The 26,454-nt window shown below is 36.3% G+C and overlaps 1 protein-coding gene across 1 annotated transcript in view; it reads left to right on the plus strand.

Annotated features, from left to right (window-relative positions):
- Nucleotides 1–3,438, plus strand: part of SCN7A (sodium voltage-gated channel alpha subunit 7) — a 58,337-nt gene extending 54,899 nt beyond the window's left edge. Inside the window, exon 24 of the mRNA XM_047085021.1 lies at nt 2,372–3,438. Coding sequence (XP_046940977.1) covers nt 2,372–3,438 — 1,067 coding nt within the window. The remainder of the gene's footprint in view (nt 1–2,371) is intronic.
- Nucleotides 3,439–26,454: the final 23,016 nt, after the last annotated feature.

The raw sequence follows: 26,454 nt of genomic DNA on the forward strand, positions 1-26,454 counted from the left end.
AATAGATATTATGCTATACCCAAAGAATTCAGTAGTAAATAAGGAAGGCATAATCCCTGTAGGCACACGGTTTACAATGTAGTAAGGGATTCAGGTGATTAAGCAGTACATATTTAATGTTGTGCTATTAAGGTTATGATAAGGAAAGAAGCACGTGGTGTTACAGCAGCACAAGAAAGGGGAGTACCTATCAATAAGTAGAGGTCAGAGGTCAAACTTCCTGGATGAAGCAAAATCTAAATAGAGACATATTGAATAGGGGTAGACAAGTAAAGATTCTAGGATAAAAATGTTTTAAGCAGGGAAAAGTTTGTTTCTTGTCTGCCTCCCCATAAGATACGTACTGGAATATAAGCTCCATGAGAGACAATATTTAGATATTTATTGTGTCAAGCACTATTCTATACAGTCACTAGTGAAAAGGTAGACAAACTATTTGCTCAATTGTGATTCCAGAAAATTCAGCTTATTCATTTGGCAATAGAAGCAGTTCAACTATTGATAGACAGGTACAAGAAGCTTGAAAGAAAGGAAAGAAGGGGCCTTTGGGATTAAAGTCAGAGCTACTGAATCAGCTATCTCAAAGGAGAGGAAATCACAGTCAGAGAGAAAGCTGTTTGAATATGAAATCTCAGAAGGCGAAATATCCTGGGTCCAGAATGTAGCTATAGCTGCATGTGACTAAAGTAAAGTGATGGAGATTACAGTTAAGAAAGTCAAAGACCGAGAGACTGGCCTTTCAATGAATTGTGGATGGTAAGTGTTGGGGTGGAAAGGGTGACAGTGAGCCAAGTACTAAAGTCTCCATTGAATATGAATAAGGGGGGAGGAATATCATAGAACCAAGAAATGGTCGGCAAATAGTATCATAGTTCATTGGCATGATCCACAATGTGTCAGGACAGAAATTTTTTTTTTTTCTTTATAAAATTGACTTGAAGCATCTGGAAATCGCATTGGAAAAAAATGAAAGATGCTTGGTCATTCCATTTTTCTACTCTGAGAAATATGGAGTGGGGAAGAAAGAGCTCTTTACACTTGAGAACATTCCAAGGGAGATACTGTCTTCAAGATAGAGTCAGATTTTAGATAAGAAAGGAGGTGAACAAAATCTAAGATGAGGATGTAGAAAAAATTATCTACAATTAAATGGGGATACCTCTGGCAAAATGGAGGAATTTGGAAGATTGTAGGGAAAAATGAAAATCTGAGTCAGAGCAGAAGATTCACTAATACACTGTGGAAATGAAGGTATAGATAAGGTAGAATGTCAGAGAGAAGGTTATGGACAGTGATCAAGTTGAACGGAAATATGAGACATGATCATTCCAGATTCAACAAATATACCATATCATTTAGAAACTTCATGGAATTCTCCCCTCCCCATCTTCTCAACTCAAAATGAACCACTTGGGGCGCCTGGGTGGCGCAGTCGGTTGAACGTCCGACTTCAGCCAGGTCACGATCTCGCGGTCTGTGAGTTCGAGCCCCGCGTCGGGCTCTGGGCTGATGGCTCGGAGCCTGGAGCCTGTTTCCGATTCTGTGTCTCCCTCTCTCTCTGCCCCTCACCCATTCATCCTCTGTCTCTCTCTGTCCCAAAAATAAATAAAAAACGTTGAAACCTTAAAAAAAAAAAAATGAACCACAGTCTCTCCAGTACTTGCAGAGGACATCCCCTATACTTTTATGGTAATTGTAATTTTATAGTTCTAGCTCTCACTCCCTCATCTACCCACAACTGCTACAAAATAGTTCTAGGCCAAGACTCATTTATTTAATTCAATTTAAAGCTGCTAAGAACCCAAAGACTATTTATGAAATAAATAAATTATAATCTGTGAATCACTGAATGCCAGACATTTTTGTAATTATATTTATCAACTAGGTCTTTCTGCCTTACATTATAATTACTTTAAATGTCTACCTCTACTCTCTAGAATATAAGGCCTTTGAGGACAGAAGTCAGGTCATTCATCTTTGCATTTTGCATTGACACCTTTATACTGGATGTCCAATAAAGGCTGGATTTAGCTAAATTTATTTATCCAACTGCAATCAGAAAAAAAAGAATATGACTACTATTTTGTATTATGGAAACATGCCATCTGTGATTCCAGAATTAGTTGATCTATAATGGCATAATAAGATGATGATTCAAATAATTATCTTCCAAATTTTGCTAGATACCCTGAAAATTGCCACAATGAGTATTTGGCTAATCCCCACTTTCAATATATTCTGTTATATGGGAAGGATTAATAAAATGATCTTAACATATAGAAAAAAATGGAATATAAAATAATTTATATTCCTCTAAATACAATCATATTTAAATAGTTTTATTACCTGTTTTATCTTCTCCCACACCAAGGACTATTTCTGCCTCTGATGGTAGGATACTACCTTGTGCCTCCTTCTGTTGTGCAACTGATACTACTCTCACGGATCATCCACATCCTACGTCCTGGGAAAGGACCAAAGGTGTTCCGTGACCTGCTGCTTCCTTTGATGCTGTCTTTCCCAGCATTGTTGAACATCAGTCTTCTCATCTTTCTGGTCATGTTCGTCTACGCCATCTTTGGAATGTACAATTTTGCCTATGTTAAAAAGGAATTTGGAATTAATGATGTGGCCAACTTTGAAACCTTTGGCAGCAGTATGCTCTGTCTTTTCCAAGTTACAATATTTGCTGGCTGGGATGGGATGCTCAATGCAATTTTCAACAGTAAATGGTCAGACTGTGATCCTGATAAAATTAACCCCGGGACTCAGGTTAGAGGAGATTGTGGTAATCCCTTTGTTGGGATTATTTATTTTGTCAGTTACATCTTCATATCATGGATGATCATTGTAAACATGTACATTATTGCTGTCATGGAATTTTTAAATATTGCTTCTAAGAAAAAAGCCAAGACATTAAGTGAAGATGATTTTAAGAAATTCTTTCAGGTATGGAAGAGGTTTGACCCTGATAGGACCCAGTACATAGACTCTAGCAAGCTTTCAGATCTTGCAGCTGCTCTTGACCCTCCTCTTTTTATGGCAAAACCAAACAAGGGCCAGCTCGTTGCCATGGATCTTCCCATGGCTGCTGGGGACAGAATTCATTGCCTTGACATCTTACTTGCTTTAACTAAACGAGTTATGGGTACAGATGTGAGGATGGAGAAAGTTATTTCAGAGATGGAATCAGGGTTTGCATTAGCCAACCCTTTTAAGATCATGTATGAACCAATTACAACTACTCTGAAACGAAAACAAGAGGCAGTCTCAGCAACCATAATTCAGCGTGCTTATAAAAATTACCGCTTAAGGCGAAATGACAAAAATACATCAGACATTCATATGATAGATGATGACAAGGAAGTTCAAGCTACCACAGAAAATGCTTATTTTGACAAAGCTGAAGAAAAGTTAACTATTCAAAGCCAAATCTAATCCCACTTGCCACCTTTTTTCACCTTTTTCACATATTCTAAAAATGTTAGAAGTTTGAATCAGAAATAAAAATGAAGATCAGAGAAGTAAAGATTTACTTAATAATCAATTGTTTACAACCCATGGAAGTTAAGCTTGTGCTCACAAGACTCCATGTCAAGTTGACTTTCACCTTTGTATACTGAGTCTAACCAAGATAAGCCCTTAGAATCACTTTAGTGAGTTAAATGGGTTAAATTTGCCATTTGATAATCCAATGCTTGTTTTCTCTATCTGGCTTTTGTGGTGTGTGTTTCATCTAGAGGACTGAAGAGGTGATGGTAGAGATGAGTAGCTTTCTTGTATACTTTATGTCTACTTTAACTTGATGGGATTCAAATCATCATTAAGAGGACTTAGTTACAAATAAACAATTACTTTCTTAATGTCGGGTAGTGTTAATAAAAACACAGTGCTGCAAGCTGTTAAATCATAAACTTGTCAGACAGATGTCTACTGGGGAAGAGAAAGGACAGGTCTTAGAAAGTGCCTTTGAGATCAACCACAGATAGTCTTGGGCTGATTCAAGCCACTTTGGTTAACTGGAGCCTTGGTTTTTGTTTTTGTTTTTGTTTTTGTTTTTGTTTTTGTTGTTTCCTTTCTTTCTTTCTTTCTTTCTTTCTTTCTTTCTTTCTTTCTTTCTTTCGGTACTAGGAATTAATATTGCTTGTTTTTGGATTCCTGGTTTTTCATCTTTTTGGCTACTTCTACCTAAGCTCTAGTTCTTCAACAGAATGGATTCATAGAATAAGAAGTGCAAAGGGAACTATAGTTACGGCCTACATTTTTCTCATTTTTTTCTCATTTATGCTTTTTTAAAAAGTATACATTTACTAAAACGATACGATATAGAAACTGTTAGTAGATTCATATCTATCATAACACTGATGTATTTTTACCATTTAGCTATAATGCAACATTGAGTAGTAAGAGCTGGCAAATGAAAGTCATAATATGAATTCGAAGAGTCGGGGTTACCATTATGTGTAAGGATTTTTTCAGTGTCTTGATCTTTAATTGGGAAACTGTGACCACTTTGAAATACTTTTCACTGACTTTATGGTTCTCTATAACTTAGAGAAAGACAGCAATCACTGAAACTGTGAGGACTCTGAATAGATTAAAGTGTAAGTTTGTTGTTGGTGGTGTTGTATAACATTAGCGTACGCAGATTAGTTTTTACTTTGTCATTTATCTTTCCAAGTTTTTTTTTTTTGCTGTTTTTAATCTTATCACACATTCTGTAAAATGTTTTTATATTTGAAAAGCTTGAAAATCCTAAGTATTAATTTTCACAGTTGAAATTATCTTTAAAAGATAGACACAAATAGTTGGTCTTTGACATAATCATAAAAATGCAGCCACTCATATCCATGTAGTTCAAGATTCTGATATTTGTTCCATTTGTATTAAGATTGATTACAGTGTACCCACAAAATCCCAAAGGATTCAGAAAGAAAATATGCATACTGTTGATGTAAGTGACAAACTTTAAATATGTTGTATGACATTCAATATCACTTAAATATCAGTAATTGTATTTTATTATGAATGCATGATCTTGAGCCTTAACTTTATAATCTATTTCTGCTCCTCAGAAATGTATTAACTTGACCAAGATGCCTTTGGAGGAACCCCTAAGTAAATGTAATTTCAGGGTTCTCTTTCTTTCTAGAAGTGTTCCTTCCCTTTGTCCTCTGCTCTTCATCATCGGATGGTGACTAGTGAGGAATTAGCATTAACTTGGTGACATGGTGACAGCTGGTGCTTTATCTAAATTTCTTAGTTTTCTATTTCTTGGAAATGCTTTATGTAAAAACTGCTTCAGATATTTAAGCTGAATCTTAATTTGCTTCTGTAAATGCAAGACCATTAATTGATTTTGGTTTGAAAATTAGATCTTTTACTTGTAAACCATGTTTGCTACTAACCTTCCAAAAATTGTGTAAAGAATTATTTTTTAAATAAGTCTTACAATATATTCTACTTTTTAGGTAATATACAAAATAATAAATACAACATGTTAACCACACTAAACTTTGTTTTTTTTCCTCTGGTAAGTCAGGTTGTCTAGTGTGTATAACACCAACTTTTAAAATGAGCCTAACATTAAAGCTTATTCATTTAGGTTCAAAATTTAAAACTGGCAGAACTTGTGCTTCTTTTGGATTCACAAAAATTTGTAAAATAAATTTTAGTAAGCTTAGCAGAGACCTTTACACATTGACATTCCTTCTGTCAAAGTCATAAAATAAGTCAGATATATCTCAGTATTAACTAGAATTTTCTTTATGGAGGATAATGCTGAAATTAAATTGCTTAGTGTGCTATGATTTATCAATGTGTGCTTCTTTAAACTTTTCTTTCTGCTTCCTTAATAAATATAATGCACTTTAACATGATTTTAAAGATACTGGAAATAGCTACTACCATTTATTGAGCAGACTATTTCATGCCCAGCTTGTGCTAAGTATTTATCATGCATGAACTGAGCATTCACAATAACTCATTAAGTAATAATTTTATTTTTATAGATAAACAAAATAGACTTAGAAGGGTTGTAAGAGCTTCTGTATGGCACAGAACTTGTAAATGACAAGGCCAGAACCCCAAACCAGGTCTAGTTTCTGAGCATTAATATGTAAACACTATGGTTAATAACTGTCTTATAATAAATGACCTAGCTATAGACAGAAGTTTAAGATGAATTAAGTTGTTGTAGAGAGATAAGTTCACTCTCTCTCTCCCTCTCTCTTGCCATCTGTCTCTCTCTTTCTCTCACCTTCTCTCTCTTCTGTGGTAAAGGGACAACCTCTGGAAAAATGAAAGACACAAGAGATAAAACTACTATAGAAGTGTTTTCATTTAACATTTATTATATGCTAGATATTAGAGGTAAGCCCAGAGTCTAGATAGATACTCATATGTACGTACATACATACAAAGACAAATATGAGACTAGAGAACTTACTAGAAGGGGAAAGCATAACTACACAGCTAATTATAATATATGGTAATTTTTATACTATTGTAAATTGCAATATGTATTCAGGAAATAATGGTGGGTTCTTACTTAGTAAAGATGAGTTGGTAAAGTGGGCCCCTAATGAAAAAGAAAGATTTTATCAATTAGAGAAGAAGGTAACTGTAATCAGCACAGACATCTTTAAGAAAAGGAGTCCATTGGGGAGCCTGGGTGGCTCAGTCAGTTGAGTGTCAGACTTCAGCTCAGGTCATGATCTCGCGGTCTATGAGTTCAAGCCCCACTTCAGGCTCTGTGCTGATTCAAAATCTGAATCTGGATAGAACATTGGAAGAGAATTATCTGGGCATCCTGATCCCTTGCCAGACAGGCTTTATTTTGTCCTTTGGTTCTTTTTTGTTTGTTTGTTTGCTTTAATTTTTGTGTTAATGTTTATTTACTTTTGAGAGAGAAAGAGAGACAGAGAGAGACAGAGCATGAGCTGGGGAGGGGTCGAGAGAGAGGGAGACACAAGCTCCAGGCTCTGAGCTGTCAGCACAGAGCCAGACGCTGGGCCCAAACCCACAAACCATGAGATCATGACCTGAGCTGAAGTCGGACACTTAACCTATGAGCCACCCAAGTGCCCCTTGTCCTTTGGTTCTTGAACTCTCTCCTCAACTGTTCTTTCCATAGACTCCAGGTCCACATTCTCAATTCTAGCAGTCAATGAAGAGCTCCAGTGAATGACTGAGTCTTTACTCTCGAGGTGGGGATTTTCATCTTTCATGTTAGAGAATCTAATACTGTCAGGGTGGGACACTTACTCATCTCCTCGTCTGTAAGTGAACCTCTTATCTTCATAGACTCCAAAATCACATATGAGCTTAAAGGATTTTCTTTCAATTCCAGCTAGTTTATTAACCACCCCGGTGGCACAATACCCCTAAGTCCTGGATTCTAGTCTGGATCACATGAGATTAACTTCTTCAAATGATCCAGGAGTTCAGACTCCCCAATCATGCAAAATTTCATCATTCTCTCCATCTTTTCTCCCTCCCATTTTCCTTTCAGAACATTCTGCTGAGCACCCCTAGGTATTGGACACAACAATTTAGAAATAAACAAGATTCTCTTTATCCTTAAAAGAATAATAATCAGAGCTTTCCAGAAAAACAAAACTAACAGCATGCACAGGTATCACCCACTATCCAAAAGTAGAGTGTTCCTATGAAACCTTTTATAAGCTTACATGAACTAAAGAAACAACTACCACTAATTTTTATGAAAAAAAATTATGATTCCCAAAACTAAAAAATAACCTCTTAGGCTTTTATGACACCTTAGGACACAACTGGCTAATGGATACATAAAATATATCAAGACAAAGAAAGTATGCATACTCACAAACACGGTTGAAAGGTATGGTGGGGGGCGCCTGGGTGGCGCAGTCGGTTAAGCGTCCGACTTCAGCCAGGTCACGATCTTGCAGTCGTGAGTTCGAGCCCCGCGTCAGGCTCTGGGCTGATGGCTCAGAGCCTGGAGCCTGTTTCCGATTCTGTGTCTCTCTCTCTCTCTGCCCCTCCCCCGTTCATGCTCTGTCTCTCTGTGTCCCAAAAAATAAATAAACGTTGAAAAAAAATTTAAAAAAAATAAAAAGAAAGGTATGGTGGTTTGATGGTTTGATGCTGAGATGCTGAATGTAGTTCTGGGGAAGGAGCTCAGTGGGGCCGCTCTCACTGCCTGGATGACAAATGCTATTTTCACTTTTATGTTAATTTTTTTCTTTTCTTTTTTAATAAAAGTGAAAATCCCATTTGGATTTCTTTTGGTTGGCAAACACATGTACTAATGTAGGTCTTTTGTAAAAGCAAAGTGATGCACATCAAACTTTCGAAAAGTGAGGGATACCTGTATATAGATTTATAGGAGGAGATTTATTATTATGAGAAATGGTTCACATGATTACAAGAAGCTGAGGATGTGACACTATACCATGTGCAAACAGAAGGATCAGGAAAGTCAGTCCAAATCCTAAGGCTTGAGAACCAAGGGAGCATGGTGTAGCTCTTGGTCCAAGGCCAAGGCCAAAGAATGTGGAGAGAGCACTGGTGTTTAAGACCTGGAATCAATCTTAAGACCCAAGAACCAGAAACTTCAATGTCTAAGGGCAGGAAAAGATAAATGTCCTAGCTCAAGGACAGAGAGAGAGAATTCACCCTTGTTCCATCTTTTTGTTCCATTCAGTCCCCTAATGAATTAGATGGTGCTTAACTACATTGGTGAGGCTAGTCCTTTTTTTCATCCTTTTACTTTTAACAAACCGATGTCATTGGATTTGAAGCAACTTTCTTGTAAGCAGTATATAGCTGGGTCACATTTTTTAATTTGCTTTTTATTGATGTATTTACAACATTTACATTCAAGGTAATTATTGATATGTTAGCACTTATATTCCATTTATCATTTGTTTTCCATTTGTTTCGTCTGGTGTCATTTCTCTGTTTCTTCTCTCTGGCCTTCCTGCACAAAACTTCAACACATTTTAGGATTCCATCATGATTTACGTAGAGTGTTTTTGAGTGTATCTCTTGTATGTTTTTGGTAGTAGTCATTCTGAATATTACTATATCTATGTATATATGAATTATACCATTCGCTAGCATCAACATTTTACCACTTTGAGGGAAGTGTAGAAACCTCACTCTCATTTATATCTCTTTGTCTCCTCATTTTTAAGTATCATTGTCATGGGAATCAGATCATTTTTGTTCCAAACAAAAACTGGATTGATGTTCCATCAAATATGGTTTTAAAACCCAGGAAATGAATGATTCTTTGAATGTACCCATATTTCTGCTCTTTGCATTATTCCTTCTTCCTTCCTAATACTCTAGCATTCTTTCTTTTATCCATTCCTCCGTTTGAAGAATTTTGTTCAGCCAATCTTTAAGAATAAGATATTTTATTTCACTTTAATATTTCTATAGTTTTCATATGTTGAAATAACACTTTTTTATTTCATTAGAAATGCTTATTTCTTTTTAGAGAGAGAGAGAGTGGAAGAGTGAGTGGGGAGGGGCAGATAGAGAGTGAGGGAGAGAGAGAATCCCAAGCAAGCTCCACTCTGTCAGCACAGAGCCCAACATGGGTCTTGAACCCACCAACTGTGAGGTCATGACCTAAACCTAAACTAAGAATTGGAGGCTTAACCAACTGAGCCAACCAGCTACCGTTATTATTAAATTTTAAAAAAAGAATATGCCTACTAGTAGTAAATTCTTTTAGCTTTTCTTTTTCTGAGCATCTTTTTATTTCTCTTTCATTCATCAAGTTTGGATTCATAGAATACAGAATTTGTGGCTGACAGTTCTTTCATTTCAGCACTTGAGAAATATGGTACCACTCTCTTCTGGTTTCTATGACTTCAGATTAGAAATCCATGATCAGTTGAATTGGTATTCCCCTGCAGGTAACACTAATTTCCCTCTAGATTTTTTTCTTTGTGTTTATTTTTCAAAATTTTAACTGGTGTGTCTTTGACATGGATTTCTTTGTGTTTATCCTGTTTGGAATTTGCTCAGCTACTTGAAATTATAGCCTTGTGCATTTTATCAAATTTAGGACATTTTCAGCCAATACTTCTTCCAACAACTTTTCAGCCCCTCTCTTTTTTTTACTTTCCTCCTGGGACTGTGCTGATGTGAATGGTGGTTCTTTTGTTGTTGTCTCATAAGTCTCTGAGGCGCTGTTCATACTTTTTCCAGTCAATTTTCCCCCCCTCTCTGTTGTTCAGATTGGGTGAATTCTATTGTTCTATACTCCAGTTCATGAATTTTCTCCTGTTATCTTCACTCTACTCTATTGAGCCCATCGACTGAGTTTTTTATTTCTGTTCTTGTATTTTCCAGTTCTGTGATCCATTTAATTTTTTTCTTCTAAAACCTATTTCTTCAGAGATTTTCTATTTTTTTAATTTGCTTCAGGATAATTTTTAATTGATTGCTGAAGCATTGTTGTAGTGAATGCTTTAAAGTATTTCTCCGATAATTCCACCATCTGATTCATCTCAGTATTGTGTCAACTAATTGTCTTTTCTCTTTCAAGGTGTGATTTTCTTAGTTCTTAGTATGCTAAGTGATTATTTTTCATTATACTCAGGGAATTTTGTCTACTATGGTAGGAAATACTGGATCCCATTTAAATCTTTTATTTTGGCAGGTAGTCACACTGTTTAGGTTTAGCACAGAGGTCTTGTTCTAGTTTCGTGAGCTCTGGTTCCCCGGTAGCTTAGTTTTTCAGAGGCGTTGTAGTGTTATTTTGACCTTCTTGCTTTATCTGCTGTGGCTTGGACTCCCACTGGTTTCTGTTGGTATTGCATGAAGGACTGGGTGATATCCACAGGTCAGGCAATCTGTTTATTTGTCTGTTTTTTTTTGGGGGGGGGTATTTTTTTTTGAGGAGGGTATTATAGCTCCTGAGAACAAAGATGCTCTCTGAACTTGGCTACCTGTGGCTACTTCCTCTTTAATGGCTCCACCCACCCCTCCAGTGTTTCTGGAGGGGGAAGGAAAGTCTCAGGCAGGCCTGTGGATCCAAGAGAGACTTTCTGGATCAAAAAGTATTTCTGGATCAGGACACCTGCTTCAGCTTGGTCTCTCTCAGCCAGTTCCATTCACCTGCTTCACCAGAAAAGGGACATTTCAGGTCCAGCAGAAAAGCAGGGTTCTTCCCCAGTCACCTTATTTTTGGTAGGGCCCTCAATAAACTCTTGTCAGTAATGCAAGCTTGTCTAATGTTGGCAGAAGGGCTCCCTTTAGATTCAGGGGATGAATAAGCCAATCTGGACTATCTTCTGTTTTTAATGACTGTTTTTGAAAGAGAGAGAGCATGAGGAGGGAGGGACAGAGACAGAGGGAGACACAGAATCCAAAGCAGGCTCCAGGCTCCGAGCTGTCAGTGCAGAGCCTGACATGGGACTCAAGCTCACAAACTGCAAGATCATGACCTGAGACAAAGTCAGACACTTAACCAACTGAGCCACTCAGGTGCCCTGACTATCATCTGTTTTTAGATCAAGAGTGGATTTAGGGTGCCTGGGTGGCTTAGTTGGTTAAGTGTCCAGCTCTTGATTTTGGCTCAGGTCATGACCTCATGGTTCGTGAGTTCAAGTCCCGCATCTAGCTTTGTGCTAGGTCAGTGTGGAGCCTGCTTGGAAGTCTCTCTCTCTCTGTCTCTCTCTCTCTCTGCCCCTACGCTGCTTGCTCACTCTCTATCTCAAAATAAATAAATAAACTTTTAAAAAACTTAATAAAAAGATTGGGTGGCTTTCTGCTGTTGCGTGTTGGGAATGCAAGATGCCTTTCACTGTGCTGTGTGTCCAGTTCTGGGTCTCAAACCAGCTTACCTTCTTCTTACCATCCTCAGGATCCTTGTTTGGTTGTGTTTTGTGCCATTTCCAGTTTTATTTAGCAGAAAAGAACAGGGAAAATATCGTCTATTACATCAGGTTTCAACCAAAAGTCTCATAATATATTTTTTAAACTCTGTTAAAATTGCTAAAGGAAACTTTAGTTAATGTAAAAGATCTCATTTTCCAGTATCACATAAAGGAGGCATCACTTTGATTGGACAATTATGTAAATATTGTATTCAAAAAAATACTAAGAATTACTAAAATACTATGAAATTAGCACTACATACTAAATATTATAAGTAGCATAAAATTATGTTGCAACTAATCAGGCTGCTTAAAATTATCATTATTAGTAAAGCATCACAAATTAACACAAAGAATAAGAAATAGTAATAAAAATTTAATTAGGCCATCAAAAATTATAATCAATTTTTTACATGGATAAATCCTGATCTCAAGATGTATTCCTCAGAATAGAAGTATCAGGATCACATGGAAACTTCTCAGAAATACAAATTCAATGACCTAACCACGGAGTCAGAAGTTATGGGGTGGGGCTCAGACATCTGTGTTCTAATAAGCCCTCCAGGTGACTCTACATGAAATTTATCAGAAATTAATGTATTTATAACCATCATTTGTGAGCTGTCCTGGATATCTTCCCTGTGCCCTGCCAAAACCACTCTCCATCCTTGTCCTTGCTCTGCTCCTAGAGGCTCACTCACAACAGCTGTTTCAGTGTATTCTCTTGTCCTCTGGCTTCTGCTTAGGCTTGGCCAGTAAGAAGCACTGGAATAAGTGCTTTCTCCCTGAAAGATTACTGGGTTTACTTTTCATTCTTTACCTATAACCACAACTTCCATAAAGGACCTTTCCTTATAAAAAATTTCTAGAAATTTCCACTAAGTATGCTGCCTCCACCACCCACTTCAGACCTAGAAGCAGAATTCCTAGATTTCTCCTTAAACCTTGCCCACACCTGTTATAAGCCTATTTGCTAAACTCTCTACAAATTATCCCTTTGTACTATGACATTTTTCCATAATAAGAGCTTATCCCTGATCCACATGCCAACTAAACTTTTGGCCTTGTATAGTTTTTGAAACTGAAAGAATTCAAATCCTAGCTCCTGTAATAATTTCTTCCAGAGAAAGCTTACATCTCATTTCTCTTCAAACCGAGAAAGAGAGAGAGAGAGAGAGAGAGAGAAGAGAGAAAGAAGAAAAGAAAAGAAAAGGAAAGAAAAGGAAAGAAAAGAAAAGGAAAGAAAAGGAAAGAAAAGAAAAGGAAAGAAAAGAAAAGGAAAGGAAAAATAAATTGCTTATTATAGAATACATGCTATGATACTTGTGTTTTGCTGAGTGTGTTACACAAGCTTGGAACCACAGTTGGACTGATGGCTTAGAACAACAGAGAACATACAGCTCTGAGGACACGGGAAATAGGGAGGAAAGCTTGGATATAGAAGGGCAGTTAAGAAAAGTTTAGAGAGAAGTGGCATATATGGTGGAGATTTTGAAATGAACTTTTCAAGTTTTTCCATCTCTCTTGGCCCTGCCACAAAACAAACTTTCCCTTTGGCGTACAAAGATTATTTTTTTCTAATCTGAAGGAAGAAAAGTCACCACCCTCTCCTGCTTTTTCAAGATAATTGTGTTTATATCTTGAAACTTTACCTAAAACCTATAAGTTTTCCAAAGGATTTAAGATTTTGAAAAAAAATCTAGATTATTTAGAAACCATTTCTCTTTTTGGTGTTGACACATAATTTTCTTGAATTTAGAAAGAAATCAGAGAGAAGTATAGAATTGTTGAATCATTATATTTTACACCTGAAACCAATATAACACTGTATGTTTACTATACTTAAATAAAAGTAAGTAAGTAAATAAATAAATAAAAAAATAACAACCAATAAATCATACTTTTTCACAAAATGAAAGAAGAAATCAGTTTTCTACCTGAATGGAAAGTCAGAGGTAAGATGAGGAAAAGGGCACAATTCAGGGCAAAAAATACTTGAATTAATAGCAAATAATACCTTAAAATATGCAAAATAGAGTCTAATCTTCTCTTTGTGTTAAATTTCTTACAGCATAGCTTGTCTTATACATGCCAAAAGCCAGGTTACCAGGTTGTGTAATTCGGTACAAAAAAATACTTAGATACAAAGTAAAATACAGACTGTTTGACCTCTAAAAGTTATCATCTAGCTCAACAGATCATGAAAAAAGACATAAAATAATTAGAGTTAGTGTATACTGTAACTCAGATTATTAGACGTAATGTTACGACAGGTGATAATGTGATACAATCATAGGACCTGGCCTTTGACCTCACACTAACAGTATGCATGTGATTAGGAAACAACATTTTCACTAGTTTCAGCCCAGTTCCTCCCTCTTGCTTCAACTCCTAATTGTTTGAATCCTCTGTTCAGAAAATTCGTTTTTTGCTGGCACAGCCCAGCCCGAGGAAGAGCCTCCCTTCTGAATCGTCCCTGCACTGTCATTCTGCGGACCAAAACTGGAGACAGCTCAAGGCATGGCAATGATAACTATGCATAAAATTACTGCAAAGTGTAAGCTTTAGATGAGATAAAGCTTTCTTTTCTCATTGTTAAGAGGACTCTAAGTATGTAAAAAGTGACTGTTAGCTCCCCAACATTTATCTCCCCTTCTTCGATGGTTATAGCCTTCCTGTTCTTAGCTAAACACATGGACTTCTCAAATAAATATTACATCTACAACCTCTTTTTCCAGTGAAGGCTGGTCATGTAACTAAATTCTATTCTTTTTAACTTCTTTCCATCAATTGGAACACGGGTGAAGAAGGAGATGGGCCATCTGTAACAAAACAAGTAAGGCCAATAATCAATGAATGATAAGCAACAAGATAGAAGAGGCTGGTTCAGATAGTCATAAAGTAGTAAGGATTAGTCAGATCATATTTTGTCTTCTTTAACTAAGAAAAATAAGAACCTTTGTGTTACACTGAAGTGATGTCCCAAACTTCTTCCCTACATTCCTATGCAGTGGTCCATATCTTAAAAAAATAAAAAATAAAATATCCATGTCATTATAGCAAGATCACATTCTCTAGCATTTAGACCTGGAAGTATTGTTATACAGCGGTGCAATCAAGGGAAGAGCAGTCTAATATAATATCCCATTATAATGGCATCATTGACTCTTTGTTAGCCATAGGGATATTATGGGCAGTAGTTTCCAACTCTGCATTAACTTGCACTTTTGCTCAGTACAAATCTCTCCTGAATCCTAAACAACAATTGATTTGGAAGGAAACTACTATAAACTCATAAAATAGTGCACTGTGAAGTAAGAGTGCCGTTTTGATCAATGGGTGTATCATGATCTTTCGGTATTTGGAAGAGCTATCTTTGTTTGCTAAATACATATTTCTTTTTAATAGCCCCATCAATCATGCTAAGTAGTTCTGGTGAACAAAAGTATTTGTTTTCTCAACTGACTGAAACTTCGTTAGATCAAGGTGAAGCACTGACACATTTATGTCAAGCTAGACTCTTGCAATAGCTTGATGAAAGTAGATGTGTTGATTTCTTTTCTTTCATCTACACCGAAAGTTACTAAGAATTATCTCTAAATGTCTGCTTTTCTCCTGGATCTTAAATTATTAAATATATTTCTATGTCCTCACATTGCCTTTTGCAGAAGACACTGCATTCTTCCATTGCACACACAGATTCTCTTCTTCAGTGTGACCCATGCCAACCCAGACACACTTTAAGGGGGATCTCTGATGCTGCAGCATTTGAGGCGCACAGGAAAGGTCTCATGAATAATGCACAGTTATAAACAGGTGGCCATATCAAGATCTCTTCACTTAATGCTATTCCCAAACACACTCTGAGGAAAGTAATTGGATACCTTCATTAGCAATTGATCAGTACAGGAAGAAAGTGTGATTAAAAGCTTTGCAAGGCATCGATTGCATGTGCATTAGCTTGCACTGACTTGCATTAATTTTCTCCTGAAAACCGACATACATCATAGCAGTGACCAGAATTGTAATGCTCCACAGAAATATAAAATATTTTAAAGCCACAAGTATGAAACTCCAGAGCCATTCTTCTACTGCAGAGAAGGTAAGAAACAGAAGCAGCTTATCACGAGGCCACCTTATGATTAGGTTAAGTGCTTGTGAGGCAGTGTCAAGTGCTGATGTGCTACCAAAGGAACAGATTATAAAGTATGAATCCACTCTAGTCCATTTTCTTAATACCAGTGACAAGAAATGTCAGGAGGCTCCAAGCACCTTCCTGGAACAGCCACCATTAATCTCCAGTATGATCGCATCACTTTTTTATTCTTTTAGATTAAAAAAAAAAAGAAATAGTGGCACTTCCCGCACCCCCCACCCCATCACAGACTGTGTGTTAAACCTACAATATAGGAGTTTGGGGGGCATTCCACATCAGTTAGCCAGAATTATCAACACAATCAGCTAAAGTTAATTTTTGCTCTTTGGGGGAAGGGGTAGGTGGATCGACCTCATGGCCAAGTTATATATGACAGACACAAGCCTCTTGACTTACACCAATCTTCTTTAACAAGAAGATTGAAATGTGCTACACTATCCTATCTGTAGGATTAATTATTATGACAGTAAGCATTTATGGGCATTTGTAAGACAGCATTACATTGATTTCTGATTTTTGTTTCATTTTATATTGTTTTACCTCAGTGGCCATTATGTTATAAATAGGTCCTACAAAATACTAACTGTATCTGAGTAACTTTTTCTTTCTGGATTATAAAGTAGAGCTATTTATTTAGGTCCTCTGGAGATTCTGTGTTGCTGATTGTCTGTAGAAAGCTTTATTTATATCATTACTCTGTTATGGCTATGTTCTCCATATCTTAGTTATTCCTACTTGTCTTTGTTTCTTTAGTGCATGAAAATTAAGTATGTAAATGTGGAAGAGAAAAAAATGAAATTTCAAGCCGTCATTAGTGTGAGGTGCAAGCATTGGGGAGAGGGATTTACTTAGGTTATTTAAAGTCAGGATCTTCTGCTTTCATTTATGAAAGATTAACTACTGTGGGAATTGTCATCTCACTGTAAACAACAAGAAAACTTGATGAAATTAATGAGGGAAATATTTTTAGACAGTTGGCAATAGGCAGCACGGGACTGTGAAATCTGACAGAAGGGGTCCTAAGGCAACTAAGTTCCAGGATCCTGCCCTATATTAAAGGCTGCTTCAGACCTGATTTAAATACACTTCAGTACAAGCCTCAAATTTCTAAACTAATTTGAAAGTAATTTAAGTGTGTGCCATATTTAAGGAATATAATAAAATGCAGCAATCAATAATGTAAAATCCACAATTTTCAGTCTCCAATCAAAACTGTCAGATAAAGAAAGAAGCAGGAAAATATGACTCTCAAGAAGAAATAAAAAAAACAGTTTCAGTTATGATATAAATTATGAAATAAGCAGACTGTAATATTAAAATAGCTACTTTATTTTTTCTTAAAGTTTATTTTGAGACAGAGAGAGCGAGAGCGGGGGGGGGGGGGCAGGGAGAGAGGCGGAGAGAGAGAGAGAATCCCAGGAAGGCTCCGCACTGTCAGTGCAGAGCCCGATGTGGGGCTTGATTTTACTAACTGTGAGATCATGACCTGAGCAGAAATCAAGAGTCCAACACTTAACCCATAAGCCACCTAGGCACCCCAAAACAGCCATTTTAAATACTATAGCTATAAACAAGAATGTAAAGGAACATGAGTTAATTAGAAGAAAATTTGAAAATATAAGCAATATTCTAATGAAAGTAGAATTCTAGAGTTTAAAATAAAAACATCTGAAATGAAGAACAAACTGGATGGGTTTAACTGAAAATTAGAAACTGCAGAAGAGATTTGTGAACTGGAATATGTAGGAATAAAAACTATCCAAATTTAACAGAGAGAGAGAAAAACTGAGGAAAAACACACAAAAAACAAAAACCAGAACCTTGGTGATGAATGTCTACCTATTTTACATATGTGCAATCTTTCCAGAATTAGGATAAGTACTTTTCAAGACAAACAAAGGATAAGAAAACTTATGAACAGTACTACTGCACTATAGAAAAGGTCAAAGGAAGTTCTTCAGGTAGAAAGTAAATGATATCAAATTGAAAAGTGGATTTAAACCTTAGAATAAAGAACACTAGAAATTGTAAACATGTGGACAAATATACATATTTTCTCATTTTAATATCTTTTTAAAAACTGACAGCATAAGACAAGGATAATAATGTGTATTGTCTATAATGTGTTAAATATATATATGTATATGTATATATGTATATATATATGTATATGTATATATGTATATATATGTATATGTATATATGTATATGTATATGTATATGTATATATCTATATATATGTATATATATGTATATATATGTGTGTGTGTATGTATATATATATATATATATATATATATATATAAAATGGAAAATTCCTAAGAACACTGCACAAAGGAAGAGATCAAGGAAATGGTAGTATATTGAAATAAAGTTCTGTGCAATGCACATGAAGTGGTCTAATATTATTTGAAGTTAGACTGTAATAAGTTAAAGAAGCACATTCTAAATAATAAAATAACCATTAAAAATATAAAACATTTATCAATGGACACTTAGGTTGCTTCTATATTTTGGCTATTGTGAATTATGTTGCCATAAATATAGGAATGCAAATATCTTTTTGAATTACTATTTTTGTTTTATTCAGGCAAATACCCAGAAGTAGAACTACTGGATCATATGCTATTTTTAATTTTTTGAGGAACCTCCTTATGTTTTCCATAATGGTTGCACCAACCTACATTCCCAACAAGAAGATATACAATGCAATATTACTTGGCCATAAAAAATGAAATCTTATCATTTGTGACAACATAGACCTAGAAAGTATTATACCAAGTGAAATAAACAAAGACAAATAACATGATTTCACTTGTATGTGGAGACTAAAAAACAAAACAAGCAAACAAAGAAAAACAAAACAGAAACTTATAAATACAGAGAACAAACTGGTTGTTGACAGAGGAGAGAGAGGTGGGGGGATGAGCAAAATAGATGATGGAAAGCAAGAGGTACAAACTTCTAGATATAAAATAAGTAAGTCACATGTATGTAAAGTATAGCACAGGGATATAGTTAACAATATTGCAGTAGCTTTGTATGGAGAAAAGATGGTAATTAACTTACCATGGTGAGCATTTCATAATGGATATAAATGTCAAATAATTACGTGGTATACCTGAAATTAATATTATAATATATTTAACAATATTGCAATTAAAAATATATATCACAAATACATGCACACAAATATATATATATTTATATATATATATCACAAAAAGAAGGCTAATAAGCTAATACAGGGGATATAATAGAATCTTAAAAATTACTAAAATAATTTTTAAAAAGGAGGTAAACTTAAGAAACAAAAACAAAAAAGAACCGTTAAGACAAATAGTAAGATAGCAAGATGGTAGATTTAAATTCAGCTATATCGGGGCGCCTGGGTGGCGCAGTCGGTTAAGCGTCCGACTTCAGCCAGGTCACCATCTCGCGGTCCGTGAGTTCGAGTCCCGCGTCGGGCTCTAGGCTGATGGCTCAGAGCCTGGAGCCTGTTTCCGATTCTGTGTCTCCCTCTCTCTCTGCCCCTCCCCCATTCATGCTCTGTCTCTCTCTGTCCCAAAAATAAACGTTGAAAAAAAAATTTAAAAAAAATAATAATTATCACAAGAAAGTAAAGGAAATAGAAGATATCAATAATAGAAAGCAAGAATAGAATAAAAACAAGAAAATCAAGAGAATAAACAGAAAAAAATAAGATGCCAGAAATAAATTCAAATACATAAGTAAATTAAATACAAACACCTATTAGAATATAGTTTTGCCTAGTGTGGAAAGGGAGAGAAAGGATGACATCATAGTGGAGAAACATGACCAGCTCTATCAGTCAGAATATGGTCAAGATCTACAGTCATTAATCATATTGATAGTACATAGCCTTGATATGATGTAACAAAAAAGTATTTTATCTCTGTGATCTTCCTCCAAAAATTCCATATCAATCTAATCACAGGGTGGGGCGGGAGCAAGGGTGGCTATCAGATAAATTCCAAAAGAGGAGCATTCTGTAGAATGCTAATTAGCACTCTTCAAAATTGTCAAGGTCATCCAAAACAAGGAAAGCCTGAGAAGCTGTCACAGGCAAGAGGAGCCTAAGGAAACAGGACAGGTAAATGTTGCATACTATCCTATGTGGACTTTTGGCACAGAAACAGAACATGAGGTAAAAGCTAAGGAAATCTGAATAAACCATGGATTTAGTTAGTAATTATATATAAATATTAGTTCATTTTAATTATAACAAATGTACCATATTAAATTAAGATGTTAATAATGGGGGAAACTGGATATGGCATATATAGGATTCTGTACTGTCTTATTTTTTTTCTGTAAATCTAAAACTGTTCAAAAAAGTTTTAATTGAAAAATGTATTATAATTCTATATACATACTTCCAGGTGTATATATGACAAATTAGTGTGTTTTGTATTTAGTTCAAAAGGCAAAAATTAAATAACAAAATAAAGACAAATCTTTAAAAAATAGATATACAATCACAAAAGTATACACAAGAACAAAAATAATTCCATAAAATTTGTTCTTAAAATACAGTTTTGGGGTACCTTGGTGGCTTAGTCATCTCACAGTTCATGAGTTCGAGCCCTGTGTGGAGCTCTGCACTGACAGTGTAGAGCCTGCTTGGAATTCTTTCTCTCCTTCTCTCTCTGCCTCTTTCTTTCTCTCTCAAAAACAAAATGAACTTTAAGAAAAAGTACAGTTTTAACACTACATAAATAAATGAAACAATTACCAGATATGTATTCCTCAAAGGATATACACATAAAAGGAAATCATGGAGTAAAATTGACAGTAGAGAAACAGAAACAATAACAAACATAATTTAAAAATGGAGTCAAACAATGTTAACATCACACGTATAAAATATACAATAAAAGTATTAAACAGGGTGAAGAATGACGGTACCTAATAATAAAAGAAAAAACATAACCTAGTAAGGCGGCATTAAAATAGGTGGTGCAGGGACATCCGGGTGACTCAGCTGGTATAACATCTGACTCTTGATTTCTGCTCAGGTCATAATCCCAGGATTGTGGGATCAAACCCCACATTGGGTTCAGCTGTGCTGAGCGTGAAGCCTGCTTGAGATGCTCTCTCTGCCCCTTTTCCCTGCTTGCACTCAAATTAAATTAAATTAAATTAAATTAAATTAAATTAAAAAGTAAAATAAAAGTAAATTAAAGCAAAGAAAAATGAAATAAAATAGGTGGTGCAAAAAGCAATGAAATTTTAACAAAAATTATATAATCATAGAAAGTAATATTTAAATATAATTCTTTGAGAAACATTATGCAAAAAAATTAGTAAGATTTAGAACACTTGAAGAACACTATTAATGAGTTTGGTCTAACCTGCACACCACAAAAAAAAGAATATACAATTTTTCCAAAAGCACATAAACCTTTACAAAATTAAAATTGTTTATTTTAAAAATGAACAAGATCATTTTGGAGAAATGGCTAGTAGCTATTGAGTTGTTTTTTGAAAAGTAATAAACGGATAGGCATGCTGATGAAAAGCCTCAAAATCAAAAAGATATACATTCTCCTGAAATTAATTCCAAATAATTTTTTTTAATATAGTTGCTATTGTTGGTACCAGGCAAGCTGATGATCCTAAAATTCACATGGAAGAGGAATTGTCCAAACACAGCAAATATAATTATGAATAATATATATATACGTACATATATACCTACCTACATACATACATACATACATACATACATAAAAGGGACAAGCCCATTTCCAGATATAAAAAGTAGCACAATTTTCTTCCTCCCTTCCTTTCTCCCTCCTTCTGTCTTCCTTCCTCCCTTCCTTCCTTCCTCCCTTCCTTCCTTCCCTCCTTCCTCCCTCCCTTCCCTCCTCCCTTCCCTCCTTCCTTCCTTCCTCCCTTGCTCCTTCCTTCCTTCCTTCCTTCCTTCCTTCCTTTCCTACTTTCTTTCATTTCTAGCTTCCTTCAATTCCTCCTTCTCTCCTTGTTTCTTCCTCCCTTCTTCCTTTCTGCCCTTTCTACTTACTTATGTAACGTAATCCCATAATGGAAAAGAGCAACTTCAGCCAAAGTATTGGAATACAATGTTCTGACTAGTGACTTCTCACCATTCCCACTGACTTACATTATAATTTCAGGAACGCTTTCTCTTCAGAAGTAGTCAATATTCTTTTCCTGAGCCAAATATATCCAAATGAAGGCATGCCTTTGAACTAATAATGCTTTTCAAATAACAAGGTGGGTGCCAAGTTGGACTCTAGTAGAATTAGTGATTTCATGAATCAGAGTACCAATCACAGGATTATTATAGATTAATAATTTATATATAATTTTAATAAATCACAGGATATCTCACTTTATTAGAGCACGTTAGTATGTGTAGTCTTATTCTTCATTATGATTATGGCTTTCTTTTGTGTAGTCTACAGTGTAAATGATAGATATACCAGGGGCAACTGATTCTTGGGGGAACATTTTAAAGCTTTTTTTTTTTTAACATTTATTTATTTTTAAGAGAGAGAGACAGAGACAGAGCATGAGTGGGGGAAGAGCAGAGAGAGGGAGACACAGAATCCGAAGCAGGCTCCAGGCTCTGAGCTGTCTGCACGGAGCCCGCTGGATGCGAGGCTCCAACTCATGAACCACTAGATCAAGACCTGAGCCGGAGTCAGATGCTTAGCTGAATGAGCCACCCAGGCACCTGCCCCTTGGGGGAAATTTTTATAATCAAATCAGTTACATGCAAATTTTAAGAAAAAAAGTGTTTTAAATAAATCCATACTGAACATTGTTAGAGCTGAAAGTAATGAAGCATTTATAAAAGTCATTTTATATCTTCTACTCCTGCACTTAATGGTAATGAGTGATAGTACCTAATAATAGTGGTTATTGTTTATTGAATGCTTAACATAACCCAAGCACTATATATAGCATTACCGCCTTATAAAAAAATCCATTGGATGGGTATTATTATTGTCTCCATTTTATAGATAACTCTTAGGCTAGTATGTGGTAGAGATAAGAATCAAGTTTATGTCCTCAGACTATTATACTTTAGTACTTCTGAGTAAAAACTTTGGGAGTGTCAATCTATTTGGTTTTCTTAAATCAGAAAAACACTTTTATTTGTATACATACTTATTTTTACCCCATCGTGTTCTAGAATGGGGTTAAGGTAACATTCAAAAATATACTTATAGTAGATTATATGTATGGTCCTAATTCTTTGCTCTTCCCTTTGCTATGTGGTTTTATAGTTTATCTCATTAAAGAGCGAGACAAGTTTATTTCTTCACCCTTGAATCTGAGCTTGGCCATGTGACTCGCTTTGCTCATTAGAAGGTGACAAATGTTCTCCAAACTAGTCTGGGCCTAAGTCACAAGAGATCTTGTATGTTTCCACTTGCTGTCTTCTTGTGAAAATATGTCTAGATTAGCTGGGTGCTGGATGGTGAAAGATCTGTCCAGTAGAACTGAGCTGTCCCAAGTGCCCCAACTGAGGCCAGTTCAGATTGATCTAGATTAGTAACAGCCAGCCAACCTCCAGACATATAAGCCCAGCTCAGAAAGCAGAGCCATCTATACAACCCCCAGTAAATTCCTGCCTGTGACAACGAATGCTGATTGTTGTATGACAGTGAGATTTTTGACTGTGTGTTATACATTACTGTCATGGCCATAAACAACTGAAAAAATATAGAATAAGTTTCATTTAGCAAGACTTTAACAGCTCACTCTACTCCAGACACTGTTCTAGGCTATAGTAGCAATCAAGGGAGGTGTGGTCTCTGCTCTTTGCAGAGATTAAATTCTACAGGGAGACACAGACAAAAAAATAAATATATTTTTACATACTTTCAGATAGTAAAAACTGCATGAAGAAAATCAAGCTGGATGGTATAATCAAGACCAACTGGTAAATAGAAGATGTGAGGCATGAAGTGTGGGGTTAGGGAAAGGTGACATTTCAGTGTAGTGTCATTTTCGACCTACGAAGGTGACCTTTGGGCTGGTACTCGACAAACAAGGAGACAGCCATGCTAGGATTTGAAGGGCTAAGGAAAACTCTAGGCTGGTGTTGTTGGTTGAATTGTATTCTACAAAAAAGACATGTTCAAATCCTACTATCTGTGAATGAGAAATGGGGTTTGATCAGGAATAGGGTCTTTGTAGATGCCATCAAGTTGAGATGATGAGATGATGGATTAGGGTGGGCATATACCAGGAGGTGCCCTTATAAGAAGAGAGAAATTTGCACACCACACAGAGATATAGACACACATGCAGGGAGAATGCCACATGAAGACAGAGACTTGGTGACACATTTACTGGCCAAGGAACACCAGCAGTTGTTAGCAACCCCCAGAAGCCAAGAGAAAGGCTTGGACCAACAGGATTCTCCCTCAAGAACCTCCAGAATCCTCTCAGTCTATCCTGCTTAGCACCTTGATTTTAGGCTTCTGGCCTCCAGAAATGTGAGAATAAATTTCTGTTGTTTTAAGGTGACCGATTTGTGCTACTTTGTTTCAGCAGCCCTAGAAAAGAATACAGCTCAGAATAGACTTAGTGGGTTCTAAGATCTGGAAGAAGACTTGTGAGCTTGAGTAAGGCGAGTGAGTGGGAGAGCAAAAGACGAAGGGGAAGAGAAAGGCAGAGGCCACATTATTCAGGGGAATAGGCTATGGTTTGGTTTTGAAAATGAGAAAAGAAGGAAATGAAGCTAAAAGAAAATAGGGGAAGGGCATGGGGCCCTTGAGCAGCTCAGTCGGCTGAGCAACCGGCACTTGATTTCAGCTCAAGTCATGATCTCGTGGTTCTTGAGTTTGAGCCTTTGTGTGGGGCTCTATGCTGCAGGTGCAGAGCCTGCTTGGGACTTCCTCTCTTCCCCTCTTTGCCCCTTACCCCTCTCAAAATAAATAAACTTTTTTAAGAATTAAAAATAAAAAAGGGAAGGAAAGATATAATGAAATCAGGAATAAATTTAAGTAGGCAAGTATTGATGTCATGGGTTCCCTTGTGCTTGTTAGAATTAGATTATGAATCCTTTATCATCCTGTTCAGAGAGAAGCACATGAATCAAAGCGCTCGTAAGTTAACAGCTAACTATTACCCAATCACTGACAAGATAAAGTCTAAGCTCCTTGGTTTGTCATACAAGTCCCTCTACGACTTGTTTTTGTTTATCTCTTCAATTTCATTTTCATTCACTCCCTGCCTCACATGTAAAAGTCATCCAATAGATTATAATTCTTTTTTTTTTAATTTTTTTTTCAACGTTTATTTATTTTTGGGACAGAGAGAGACAGAGCATGAACGGGGGAGGGGCAGAGAGAGAGGGAGAGACAGAATCGGAAACAGGCTCCAGGCTCTGAGCCATCAGCCCAGAGCCCGACGCGGGGCTCGAACTCACGGACCGCGAGATCGTGACCTGGCTGAAGTCGGACGCTTAACCGACTGCGCCACCCAGGCGCCCCTAGATTATAATTCTTTAATGTATTTGTTGTATTTCTCACTTCCATATCTGCACACGCTGTTTGGTGGAATGTATCACCACCATGTGTTCCACATTCACTTGTCTTCTTCTTTATTATTTCATTCTTTCATTTAATAATTGAGCTTCTTCTCTTTACCAGGCATCCTTTAGCATTAAGATATGGTAATAAGTAAAGTAGATATAGTCCCCCTTTTACAGAGCTTTATAGTCCCCCTTTTAGGCTAAAAAATAGACAATTATGATTGTGTCAAGCATGAGGAAAGAAAATTTCAAAGCATGTCAAGGAGAACGTGACTCAGTCTTAGGTGTTGAAAATTGGCTTTAAAACTGAGATATAGGGGCGCTAGGGTGGCTCAGTCGGTTAAGCGTCCAACTTCGGCTCAGGTCACCATCTTACGGTTCATGGGTTCCAGCCCCACCTCGGGCTCTGTGCTGACAGCTAAGAGCCTGCAGCCTGCTTCAGATTCTGTTCTCTTCTCTCTGTGTCTCTCGTTGCTGTCTCTGCCTCCTTCTCTCTCTGTGTCTTCTCCACCTCCCTCATTGCTTCCCTCTTTCTCTTCCCCCCATTCTTCAGTCGTTGATTTTTGTTTCTACTCAGAAGTGATGTAGCTTCATTTATCATTTGTGTATAAAGTTATTTATTTAAGATAATCTCCAGTGTCCTTGTCTGTTAAATAGGAGTAGTAAATATGCCTAACCCCTGGTTTGTGATGAGAATATAATGTGATTGTGTGCCAATCCCTGGGATGTCATGAACACTCAAAAACCTTAACTATCTATCACTCTATTTGTGTGTTTACCATTGAGCATTAACCGTGGGTCTTATGGGCCAAGCCCAGCCTTAAGGTATTTTTATAGATTCTGTCTTATGTAATCCTCACAGACTCATACAAAGCAGGCGTGAT

The sequence above is a fragment of the Lynx rufus genome, unplaced genomic scaffold, assembly GCF_022079265.1.
Source record: "Lynx rufus isolate CCGP_SWC_20201006 ecotype Redwood Valley unplaced genomic scaffold, mLynRuf1.p SCAF_2, whole genome shotgun sequence".
Taxonomy (NCBI): domain Eukaryota; kingdom Metazoa; phylum Chordata; class Mammalia; order Carnivora; family Felidae; genus Lynx; species Lynx rufus.